The sequence below is a fragment of the Cervus elaphus genome, chromosome 19 (assembly GCF_910594005.1).
Source record: "Cervus elaphus chromosome 19, mCerEla1.1, whole genome shotgun sequence".
Lineage (NCBI taxonomy): Eukaryota > Metazoa > Chordata > Mammalia > Artiodactyla > Cervidae > Cervus > Cervus elaphus.
In genome coordinates, this window is record NC_057833.1 from 11,237,871 (window position 1) to 11,250,445 (window position 12,575).

Genomic DNA, 12,575 nt, shown 5'->3' on the forward strand with positions numbered 1-12,575 from the left:
AGCTTAAGGTATCCCTCTGTGAAATGTTTTAGTGAATCCTGATTAAAATGGTTTCAAAATAGCACTTAAACGCACATACCCTAAGTATTATATTTCATGGTTAACCTTTTAAGATAGACATTTCCAGACTGTGCTCTTGGTTAAATTAAAAAAAAAAAAAAGATGGACTTACTCAGACATTGCTTTTCTCTCTTAACAGAAAAGACATTTAGAACATTTCCTTCATATTACAATAGCTTTGAATAAGGAGGAACAGAATATTCCCAGAGGTTATCAAGTGTGTATGAGGGAATTTCCATTAAGAACAGTGCAAGACACACTAAGTTCTTCTGATTACATAAAGTCCCAGCCTAATTAGGTAGATAGTTAGAGCAACAGGGACAATGACATAACAAGACTGATTTCTACAAGCTACATGTGAGAATTGTTTTACAGTCACAACTCATGTGTAAAAGAATATGTGGATGTGTACGTGTATAAATGTGTACCACACTGACAAATGTGTATTATCCCGATGCAAGTGGACTGGTGGTTAAAAAACAAAACAAGGCAAAGAAAGATTCTAAAAAACTTCTGAAAGTAAAGATTAGAATTATTACTATTATCTGTCCCCTCCCAAGTTTCTGGTGAGGTCTGTAATTCCTATTAACAAATACATTTGTCATTTGTTTGAGTATTTTCCATTTTTCCATTATTTGCATATTTTATCACTCTTTTAGGTTCTCAGTTGTTTAGCTGTGTCTGACTCTTTGTGACCCCATGAACTGTAGCCCACCAGACTCTCCTGCCCAAGGAATTCTCCAGGCAAGAACACTGGAGTGGGTTTCCCTTTTCTTCTCAGTACTAATGTGAATTCTAGTCATTTTTATTGATTGAAAGACAAAGGATGTATATTTTCCTTCTATTTGACTAAAGCTTTAAAAAGGTTCAAAAAGGCACCAGGAATTATGTAAACACAATGTGTCTGATTATCATCTTACAGAATAACGCACAAGAAAGTTCTAGGATTTCTGGCTCCCCTCCCCATACACCCAGAAAGCTTTTCCTTTGAAGTAGACAAGTTCAATATGTGCTAGGCTGAGGATATAGAATGAGAAGAATGTCAATATGGAAATTGCTTGGTGAGGCCGGGGTTCGCAGAGCAGTGCCCAGGAGCTTAAGCCTCTGCCGGAGCTGGTGGCCTGTTCCACCAGGTACAAGGCTGTAGGGCCTTGTGTAACCTGGTGATAGAAGGATGGACAGGAGCAGGCAGAAACCTGTCTCATCAAAGCACACCGCACAGAACCCTGCTCACCCAGACAGGTGCCTGGAAAAGCCCAGCCCTGGGGCTCGTCCTGACGCCCTGCAGTTCACACGGCCCACCGTCCGTCCTCCCCACGCTGCTCTATGCCTCCCCCTGCTCCTCCCTGGGTCCCCAGCTCCCAACTCAGCTCCAGGCCTTGCCTCCCGACTCTCATCTCTGGCATGACTGACTGCTAGGGCTCTTCTGGATATGTTCCTCCTTCCTGGACTGGATTCCTGTTCAGACATCATCCCGAGTGTACCCCCATGCTCCCCAATGTGTGACAATGGGTAAAAGACGCACCATGTACCCCGACGCTCACTCCTGCCATCTTGGTCCATACCTCATGGAGCATCCCTGCTGGGGAAGGGGACTTGGATAAAGGAGCGTTCAGGGAGTGGACACACCAGAAACACGGCTTGCGTGTGGACATTAGCGACCTTTGTTTCCATCAAATGATTAATTTTATACGTCAACCTGACTAAGAGATGCCCAGATAAGATAACTGGTAAAAGGTTTTCTGGGTGTGTCTGTGAAGGTGTATCTGGAACAGATTAGCACTTTGAATCAGCAGACTGAATAGAGATCCACTCTAACCAATCCAATCCCTTGGGGACCTGAATAGAACAAGGAGAACCATGACTAATAGAGAGGGTAAGCATGCACAAGAATGGCTGATCTCATACCTTTGAGAATTAATGCATTGGGGCCTTTTAAAGCATGTTAAAAGATTTTTAAAATTCTTACATTTGCTGTATGATGTATTGTTCATAATAAACTTTTACATATAGTTTTGAATACTGTGGAACCTTTAAATTAGTACTTACTTTTGATCATTTATTCACTTTTTTCCTCCCATTTTTAATCAGTTCTGAAATTGGGATGCGTCTTACAGTCAGTGGTGGTTTGCAATCATGATACATGAGGAATGACTCTGATCAGGTGTCACTTGAACTTGACCCCAGCTCTTTGTGTTGTAACCTCAACTGAATTATGTACATGGTCAACACTACAGGTTTAGTATATAAACTGCTGGTTAGTATGTCTTAACAAATCATACCATGATCTGACTTTGAAACAAAAATTTATCAGGTACACAGAAAAGCACAGAAGGGGACTGGAATGAATCATGACATTACTTAGCCAAAGAGCCATCAGTGGGGGAATGACCACAGTTCCATATGGGACAGGTTTCCACCTTCTCCTGTTCATCCTTTTATCACCAGGTTATGCAAGGCCCTACAGCCTTGTACTTGGTGGCTAGCAAAGCAACCAACAAGTGTTTTGCCTAAGAAAGGAAGACATCAACATGTAATAAAGCCATGTTTCACTCTGTTACTGGAATAGATACCAATCTATAGGATTACATATCACATACCATGCACAGTACCTAAAGTTAGAAAAAACCTGCTAAATCCCTCATAATCAATAAAAGACCTTTTGAAGTAAAACACTATTCATTAGACTATTATTAAGGCACTGCGTTATAATTTCATTGGTAGGTTTTCTTTTTTCTTGTGAAATGAAAATGAAACTCACTCAGTCGTGTCCGAATCTTTGCAACCCCATGGACTACACAGTCCATGGAATTCTCCTGGCTAGAATACTGGAATGGGTAGCTGTTCCCTTCTCCAGGGGATCTTCCCAACCCAGGGATCAAACCAAAGTCTCCTGCAGTGGCAGGCGGATTCTTTACCACTGAGCCACTGGGAAGCCCCAAAGGTTCTCTGCCGGAGGCTTTTACATGGCATTTAAGCCTCATGGCAATTGTACTCCATAGATAAATTATCCCCACCCCAGAAATGAGAGAGGAGTGATTTTTCTCAGGTTGGTAGTTTAGTCTGGGCAAGAAGTAGGACTTGAATCCTCATGTGTCCATGTGCGAATCCTGTGCTTTTTCCAGACTGCTAACATTACCAGATTCCTTGGAAGGAATCTCCCTGATTTTCCAACCCCTTTGTCCTTCAGAAGCATCACTGGGGAGGAAGAGCCCCAAGAGGTCTACACCCTGGCACTATTCTGGAACAAGACAACATCTGGGGTTTTTCATCTAAAAGCTTAGCTTTTGAGAACTAGAAATTCTGACTGGGGCATTTGTGGTTTTTACTTCTCTGCAACACACCTTGAATTCATCTCACATATTCTCTTACCTCATCTCAGAACTATTTCCTAAAGTAGGGAATGTTTCTTCAACTAAGTAATCTATATTTATGTTTGAGCATAATCATAATAAATAAGCCCCAAAGTAAGCAAATGGAAGATGACCCAGAAATGTCCCTCAACATCACCAGCCAAGGATTTTCTAGAAAACCTAGTGTTAGAAAAATATTGAACGTTTATTTTTACCAAACTCCAAGTTCTTAAGAAATAACAAGATGAGAACCTCACACATAAACATTTATGTTTCCACAGCTATCTGGGATGAAAAAGTCACAATGAAGTAAAAATGAAAACCACTTGAATTTCTGACTACGATTATAATTGTCTTCATACCAACATATATAAAGGTTTAAACATGTTTAGAAAGTGGTTTCTTCGTAGACTGGTGTCAGGAACAGCAGCCCTCTTGGGAAAGGCCAGTCTGTGGTAAGCCAACTGGCAAGGGGGACGGATATGCCAGAAATATCAGTGAGAAAACAACGATTCTAAAATGCCTAGTGTGATTCTGAACCCAGGAAAATTTGCCTGCATTTGGAATTATTGCATCATGGATTGAAACCAGAAATATCATTCTTTGCATGTGTGTGCTCTGTTGCTTCAGCCGTGTCTGACTCTTTGTGACCCAATGGACTGTAGCCTGCCAGGCTCCTCTGTCCATGGGATTCTTCAGGTAAGAACACTGGAGTGGGCTGCCATGCCCTCCTCCAGGGGATCTTCCTGACTCAGGGATCACACTTGGGTCTCTGGTCGTACTGGCTCAAAGGCTCTGAGAGTTGTGCTCTAAACTAGACGCAACTAGTTAATTAAGTCTCAACAATAATTCTACTTTATTTCTATTTGTCTATTTCAATTTTTCTTAATTGATTAAACTAGGCAGGGTTATTCACCAGGTAGGTTATGAGGGTGACTCATATAAACAAGCTAGTAGATTTAAAAATACTATTTAGAGAATTTTCACAATTATTCTTTTTCTCACCCTTTTCCTGCACAACTTCATAGAAGGATATGTCCCCCTAGTCCAAGGTGAATCACTTGGCTAGACTCTGAATACATATACTCTGTATACGTGAAGTCACTTCAGTTGTGTCTGACTCTTTGCAACCCTGTGGACTGTAGCCTGCCAGGCTCCTCTGTCCATGGGATTCTCCAGGCAAGAATACTGCAGTGGGTTGCCATGCCCTCCTCCAGGGGGTCTTCCCGGCCCAGGAATCAAACCCACATCTCCTGGATTGGCAGGTGGGTTCTTTACCACTAGCACCATGTGAGAATGTTAAAATTAAATTTACCATCTGAATGTATACATTAAAATTAAATTTACCATCTGCCCCACCTCTTAAACTGCTGCTTTGGAATTTTCTATCTCAATGAATGCTATCATCAAGCATCAGGCTTCCCCGAAGCACCTTGGAGTCATCAGAGACCCTTTCCTTCCCATTTCTATACTCCAGCTCCATCCAATCCACTAGTGTCCTGTCCAGTTTACTAATTCAATATTCTTCCTGCATTTTCATTCTCCTCCAACCCCTCTGCTACTATATCAGTTTAAGTCCTCACCACCTTCTAGTGAAGTGAAAGTCGCTCAGTTGTGTCCAATTCTTTGAGACCCAGGACTATACAGTCCATGGAGTTCTCCAGGCCAGAATACTGGAGTGGGTAGTTGTTCCCTTCTCCAGGGGATCTTCCCAACCCAGGAATCAAACCGGGGTCTCCTGCATTTCACGCAGATTCTTTACCAACTGAGCTATCAGGGAAGCCCCACCACCTTCCAAGAACCCCCCCAAATCATTTCCCTGCCACAATCCATTCTCTATACCATGATCAAGATTTTTTCTCTAAATACAAATCTTAAAACCTTTCAATACGCTTCACCATCTTAAGGAAAAAGTTCAAGATCCTTAGCATGGACCCGAGCCCTACATGCTACGACCGTGCAGGCCTACAGGCGTATTCTGTACCACTCCCAACAGGCCCCTTATGTCCCAATCCCAGCTGAGGACTTGCTGTTTTACAAATGGACCATGTTCCCTCTTCCTCCTTGGCCTTCGCAAGATGGTTCCCTCTACTGGTCATTTGCTTCTTGTCTGCCCACAACACTCCTACTAGTTCTTTAAGACAAGTTCATTCTCTAACACTTCTGGGGAACAGTTATGGGAGGCCAAGCTGAATTTCAAGTCACTTACAAGGGTGTCTTCTCCTGTGTTTCCTCAGGACCCTGTGCATACCTCCATCAAGGCACGTGGCCACACAGCATTTCAATTTTTGTTGTACATGTCTCTTTTCTCCACTACACTGTAAACTCCTTGAAGGGAGGAGCTGGATCTTTTATTTTCATATTTCTAGGCTCACCATGGTACCTGATGCTTGGTAGCAGTTCCCATAAATTGTTGTGGAATAAAGGAGATTTCATCCTTCTTCACTTCTAGAAACTTTGCTCAAGCAAAGTTATTTTTCCTCTTTCTTTCTGTGTTTTAAACTTCTTTCCTTTAGGTCTAATGCATCCTTAAAACAAACAACAAGACCACTTTTTTCCATCTTAGCCTCATGTTGTTGAAAGGGGAGTTCAACTGTTGTTTTAAACTTTTAACCTCTTGTTGATTCCTCAACTCACTGAAATTTGACTTTCATGTCATCACTCCAATGAAATTGTTCTTGCCAATGACACAAGTTGCTTCCTAGTTGCAAAAGTCATTCTTTATCTTAAGCAATTACTCTTCAGGATTTCACATGACTGATCTCTTTCTTCCCCTTGAAAACCTTGACTCTTGTGACATTATTTCCTCTGGTTTATAGTATCTCTGAACACTAATCAGCCTCCCTTTGTTTAAATGCTGGGTGTCCCAAGGAAGCTCTTGTTAATTCTGTTGTCTAACTCTCCCTGAGTAATTTCTTCTAACTCCACATCTTTAGTGACCAGCTATATACATGATGAGCCCTAATTTTGACCTCCCAAACTTATTTCCAACTTGTAAGAACTTCCATGACTCACAATACTCTCAAATTTTACATTTAAACTTAAAATTGAATGGTTCCCTTCCTTAAACTTGGCCCCTTTGTTCTTCCTATCCTAGTGAGTTAGCAATAGAGTCAGGGTAGAATTCAGAGTACTGAGTACTTAACATCATTTCTCCACATTTCTATACTAGACTGTGTTTAATAAATTTCAAGGAAAAAATCTGTATGTGTATTATAAGTTAGCTTTTGTATTAGTTATCTATTGCTACATGACAAATTACCGCAGACACTTAATAGTTTAAAACAGCACATATTTATTATCACAAAGCTTCCATGGATCAGGAGTCCAAGCATGGTGTAGCTGGGTTCTCTGCTTGAGGTTTCGCATAGTTGCAATCAAGGTGTTGGTGGCGAAAGACCTCTTATCTGAGGCTCAGGATCTTTTTCCAAGCTGCTCACACTGCCTGTGGCAAAATTCATTTCCATGAAGCTATAGAACTCATGGCAGCTTATTCAAGGTCAGTGGGAGACAGAGAGTCTCTGACTTGTTCACACTTTCAAAGGTCTCATCTGATTAGGTCGGGCCTACCCAAGACCATATCCTCTCAGTTAACTCAGTCATCTGATTAAGGACCTTCATTACATCTGAAACACTTCCTTCCTTTGCCATGTAATGTAACATAATCATGGGAGAGACTATCCTATCCTGTTTGCCATATTCTATTAGTTAGAAGCTGTAGGTTCCAGCATACTCAGGGGAAGAGATTTTGCCAGGGTTTGGGTCATGAAAGCCATTCTAGAATTCTACCTACCATGATTTAATTCTTTTTAATTATGGGTAATGGCAAAAACAAACACATGTTTATAATTTGGAGGTATTAAAATATTGAATGAAAAGAAGGAAAGTATAGAACTTTAAAATCTCAAAATTTAACAGAAATGGCATATATTTTGAAGATGGCGAAAATGGTCTTCTGTGTTTAATTGTACCTTACACTTACTGCCTTGGCAGGAGATATAGCCAAGGAACTAAACTTTAGATCATATTATATGAACCTAAAAGGAATAATCAGATAAGGAGTTATGAAGGACAGATATTTAATTACATAATTGGCTTAATCTGAGAACCATTTTACCAAGTGTTAGCCTCCTTTGCATTAGGAGAGGATAAATGTAATTATATGTCTGTAAGTAAGTTGTATGGTTTTCCTCAGTGTTCATCAATTTGACTTTTCCTTGTAGGTTTTTTCCTTTTAATACTATTGACTGCTTTTCATCAGAAGTGCCTAATCTTTCCTTAGGACAGGCAGTTCAGGTATCTTTTAAAGTTGTTTTCTTATAATGTACAATGTCATAGGTACAGAAGTTTCTAGATCCCTTCTCTCCCCTTTCTGGCTCCATATCATCCATAACTCCTTTTCTTATATGCCTTACAAAGCTGTTCTGGAGTTAATGCCAATGCCATATGGATCTGAAACATATCAGGATCTTGCCACTTTTAGTCTTGCTTCCTGGGGAAAACTTTTCCATTGGTGTTTAGTAAAAGACAGCATGACTTGGTGAATTTCTTTCTTTTTCTTGACATTGGCGATTATAGTGCCATGTCCGTTGCATACAACTGGTATGAGATCGGCTTGCAAATCCCTAGAGATACGTGGTTACTTCCCTACTTTCCCTCTCTTTTGCTTGGGCAACTGCCACATTGATGCACTGGAGCCACTCTTCTGCATTCTTCTCATCCTTGGCCTTGAAAACATAGGTTTTATTGTCTGTGAAGATTTCGAAAGCCCGGGGGAGAGAGCGATCCCTGCGTCTCTTGGCCACAACTTTCACACTCTGTACTTTGCTGAGCTCTATTGGGGAGTCATCAGGATCATCTTTCTGAAATGCATGGGAAGGAAAGAACATGAGCTGGCTTCCAGAGGATGGAAAGATCTCTGGCTCCTGGAGAATTTTCCAAGAGGATCAGAATCGGTTCACTTCACGTGACTTGAGACCTTTGTTATTTTGGGTGCTAAGGCCTCGAATAGTCATGAAAACAACTGAAGAAGTGACCAGCTGGTTTTTTGTTGTACTATCTTAAGCTAAAACAAAATAGCCAATTTATAGAAAACTATTATATGGTGGGACTGGGGAAGATGTTTGATTCATATTTCTTTGACTTTATGCCATTTTCTATCGATAATAACACTGTTAGAGCAAAAGGTAGCTGTACAATTTGGGGTACTATTAACTCAGAATTTGAGATAATTTTAGAGGCCTGAAATTGAATTTTTCTTTGGGTTACCTCTGAGAAAGAGGTGTTAATTGAATACACAGGGCTCCAATGTTTAAGTAGATCAAACTGTTTTTGAAACTTTCTCAATCTTTGGAAGCATGATTTGTCCACAAACATTAAGGGAAGGAATGTTTAATGATGTTACATTTTCTTTGCATTAAAGCAGATACTTCAGAATCTCTCTAGCACCAGAGTTGTCAGGCTGGGCTAGCATGGATATTTTTTAAGGAATCAGATACTCTTTAAAGCAGTTTCAGATCTTTAACATCCCTGAATCCATTTTGTCTACTGGAGAATGTACCTGTGGTTGAGAATCTTGCCAACCCTCCTTTCCCTACCTGCCCATTCATAATCATCCTTTTTTCACTTTGCAATGGAAAAACATCTTTTTCACTCATCCCAAACTTTCTGTAGTGTATTGTCCACCTTGGAAAAATCTCAGGAGCATCAAACAAAAAGAGCAATTCAAAATACTGATGTCAGAAGAACAGAGCCCAGAAATAAACCCACACACCTCAGTCAATTAATCTTCAACAAAGGAGGCAAGAATATACAATGGGAAAAAGATAGTCTCTTCAGCAAGTGGTGCTAGGAAAGTTGGACAGCTGCATGTAAATCAATGATGTTAGAACACACCCTCTCACTATGCATAAAAATAAAATGGATTAGAGACTTAAACATAAGACATGACACCACAAAACTCCTAGAAGAGATCATAGGCAAAGCATTCTCTGACATAAGTTGTACCAATATTTTCTTAGGTCACTCTCCCAAGGCAATAGAAATTAAAACAAAAATAAGCAAATGTGACCTAATTAAACTTACAAGCTTTTGCGAAGCAAATCATAAACAAAATGAAAAGACAAGTTACAGGATGGGAGAAAATATTTGCAAATGATGCAACCGACAAGGGCTTAATTTCCAAAATGTACATATAGCTCACACAACTTGACAACAACAAAACAAACAATCCAAGTGAAAAAGGGACAAAAGACCTAAATAGACATTTCTCCGAAGAAGACATACAGATGGCCACTAGGCACATGAAAAGATGCTCGACATTGCTAATTATTAGAAAACACCAAATCAAAGCTACAATAAGGTACCACCTCACACCAGTCAGAATGGCCATCATTAAAAAGTCTACAAATAAGAAAAGCTGGAGAGGGTGTGGAGTAAAGGGAACCCTCCGGCCCTGTAGGTGGGAATGTAAGTTGGTGCAGCCACGGTAGAAAACAGTATGGATGTGCCTCAGAAAGCAGAAAACAGAATTATCATATGACTCAGCAATCTCACTCTTGGGGTATATGTGGTCCAAACTATAACACAAAAACATACATGCACTCCTTTGTTCATAGCAGCAGTATTCACAGGAGCCAAGATAGCCAAGGAATCAGTGTAAATGTCCATCAGCAGATGAATGGATAAAGAAGATATGTTACATATATACAATGGAATACTACTCGGCCATAAAAAGGAACAAAATAATGCCATCTGCTGCAGCATGGATGCAATGAGAGATTATCATACAAAGTGAAATAAGTCTGAAATAGAAAGCTATATACCATATGATATCACTTATCATACGGTATGTGGAATTATCATATGTGGAATCTAATATCTACAAAACAGAAGCAGACATAGACATAGAGAACAGACCTGTGGTTGCCAAAGGGGAGGGGCTTAGAGGAGGGATGGAGTGGGAGGTTGGGGTTAACAGATGTAAGCTATTCCATGTAGAACAGATAAATAACAAGGTCCTACAGGATACAGCAGACAGAGGACATATATACAGCACAGAGGACTATCTTCAATATCCTATGATAAAACATTGTAGAAAAAGAATATTTAAAAAGAAGGTATATATAGATATATATTATAAATAAATGTATAACTGAATCACTTTGCTTTACAGCAGAAATTAACACAACATTGTATATCAACTATACTTCAATTAAAAAAAATACTGATGTAAGGGAAGTGTCCTTCAACCAAACATTAAAAAGCATTTAACTTTTAATGTTTAATAACTATTACTTTAGTATTATACTTATAGGTTTTCATAAGTAACATATTTTTAAAAGTTAATAAAAGATCTTAACACTTTGAGACTGACGGTCACAAGAAATTAAAATCACTAAATTTAAATATATATACATAGTTTTTACTGCAGTCGAAAATGATAAGGTGATCAGGATAAAATGCTATGGGAATGGTAGAACAAAAATGTGATTTCAAAGAAACAACATGAACACATCAATTAAAGAAGAGCTAATTTGTGTATTTTTTTAAATGGATGGTGTTAGGTTTCAAATTGCAATGGTATTTTTTATTCTATTGGTTGCATTTAAAGGAGAGATGTGATTTTTAAATTTTAAAGTGACAATATTTAAAATTCAATAGAAAGTATGGTTTGTGCAACTGTTTAAACTTATGATAAAAGTATTTATGTAAATTAAAATGCTACAAGGTGTTAGGCAGAGTTTTCAAAATTTTTTAAGGGGATATACAGAATAAAAAGTGAAGATATCTCTATAAGATAATAGCAATACTTTGTTAGTTTAATTTGGTCTATAGTAAGTATCTGACAGTAATAAAATTATGTATTTTAAATTAGATTATAGTAGAAAATTGATACATGTAGGAAGTGAACAAGAAAGAAAAAAAGGTTACCAGTGGACAGTGAATTATCTAAGATAGAAACAGACAAGAAATCAAAGGAAACCATTACCTAGCTGTTTGGTGGAGATGAAGACCTTAGAAGGCAAAAGTGAAAAATAACACTAAAGCTTTTAGTTCTTACTTTAAAATGCACATTTTCCTCACTTACAAGAAAGGCCCTCTATGATGTGGCAGAAGCTGCAGCTGGATTGCTGACCACTGCAAGGCTACAGTGTCCCTGAGGATGAGAGGGGTTTTGGTGTGGTCTCTATGCTATAGTATGGTATTTCCTAATATTTGAGCCAAATGATCTGTCAGACTTCTGGAATGTCAAATCGTTATCTCCTGATAAAGATGTCAAATAAGTTAGCCAATCATAAAATAGCTTATTCTTTAACTTTTATTAAAGAGCTCTGAATCAAGAAGTATAAAGGTCAGTAGTTCAGGAAAAACACTCTTACGCACTAACTCTACTCTGTCCCAAGGGATCGGAAAAATCACTACATCTTAACTTCTATTCTGATTTCTTTAACAAAGATAGGAAGTTCAAATGGTCATTTTAAACACTTTAAAGTTGCTTCAGTGTGAACCTATGCTAAAAAAAAATGCTTCCTTACACCTCCAATAACTTTCCAAATTGAACACACCATTACACTTCTCATTCAAAAAGATCTTTAGCCACAGGAAAGTCCATCTGTATATTTTACAAAACACACAGATGAAGAAAGTAACATGAGTTCAAAACAGGTGCCATCAAAATGTTCTTTTTCCTTTAAAAAGTTAATGTGAAGCTTTATTAACTAAAAGAACACTGATCAGAATTCATCATAATACAGATACACCATATTTGATTTCTGTTGAGAAGTTTAAACAAATTTGGTAATGAGCATTCTAAAGATGCAGTGCATGTGCTCTTAGTGAAATGTAATTTTTTAGTAATTTAACACTCTCATCAATTAATCCAGACACACTTTGATTTGCTGCTAACCCTGTATTTTAGATGTACATGGGAAGCTTGATGGTGTACTCATTTAAGAACATACTTTGGTGTCACTTTGCCTGAGTCTAACTCCAGCTTTACCCTTTTTCACCTTACTGGCTCTGTCCTCAGACAAGCCCACCAGTCTCTTTGTGCCTCAGTTTCCCCATCTATAAAATGGCAATAATAACAGTGCTGATCTCAAAGAATTGTTCTGAAGATTGTGAGAGATAATCCACTGTGGCACATGATAAGCACTGAGA

The 12,575-nt window shown here is 38.8% G+C and overlaps 1 protein-coding gene across 5 annotated transcripts in view; it reads right to left on the reverse strand.

The window, feature by feature from the left end:
- Window positions 1-12,575, reverse strand: part of VEPH1 (ventricular zone expressed PH domain containing 1) — a 320,038-nt gene that overhangs the window by 52,773 nt on the left and 254,690 nt on the right. For 4 of the 5 annotated variants that reach the window (XM_043874507.1, XM_043874506.1, XM_043874508.1 and 1 more), the window contains exon 14: window positions 6,689-8,275. The exons of the other annotated variant lie outside the window; for it this stretch is intronic. In XM_043874507.1, the coding sequence (XP_043730442.1) occupies window positions 8,039-8,275 (237 nt within the window). In that variant the 3' untranslated portion in view covers window positions 6,689-8,038. Of the gene's footprint in view, window positions 1-6,688; window positions 8,276-12,575 lie in introns of those variants that run through there. 5 annotated transcript variants of the gene reach the window in all.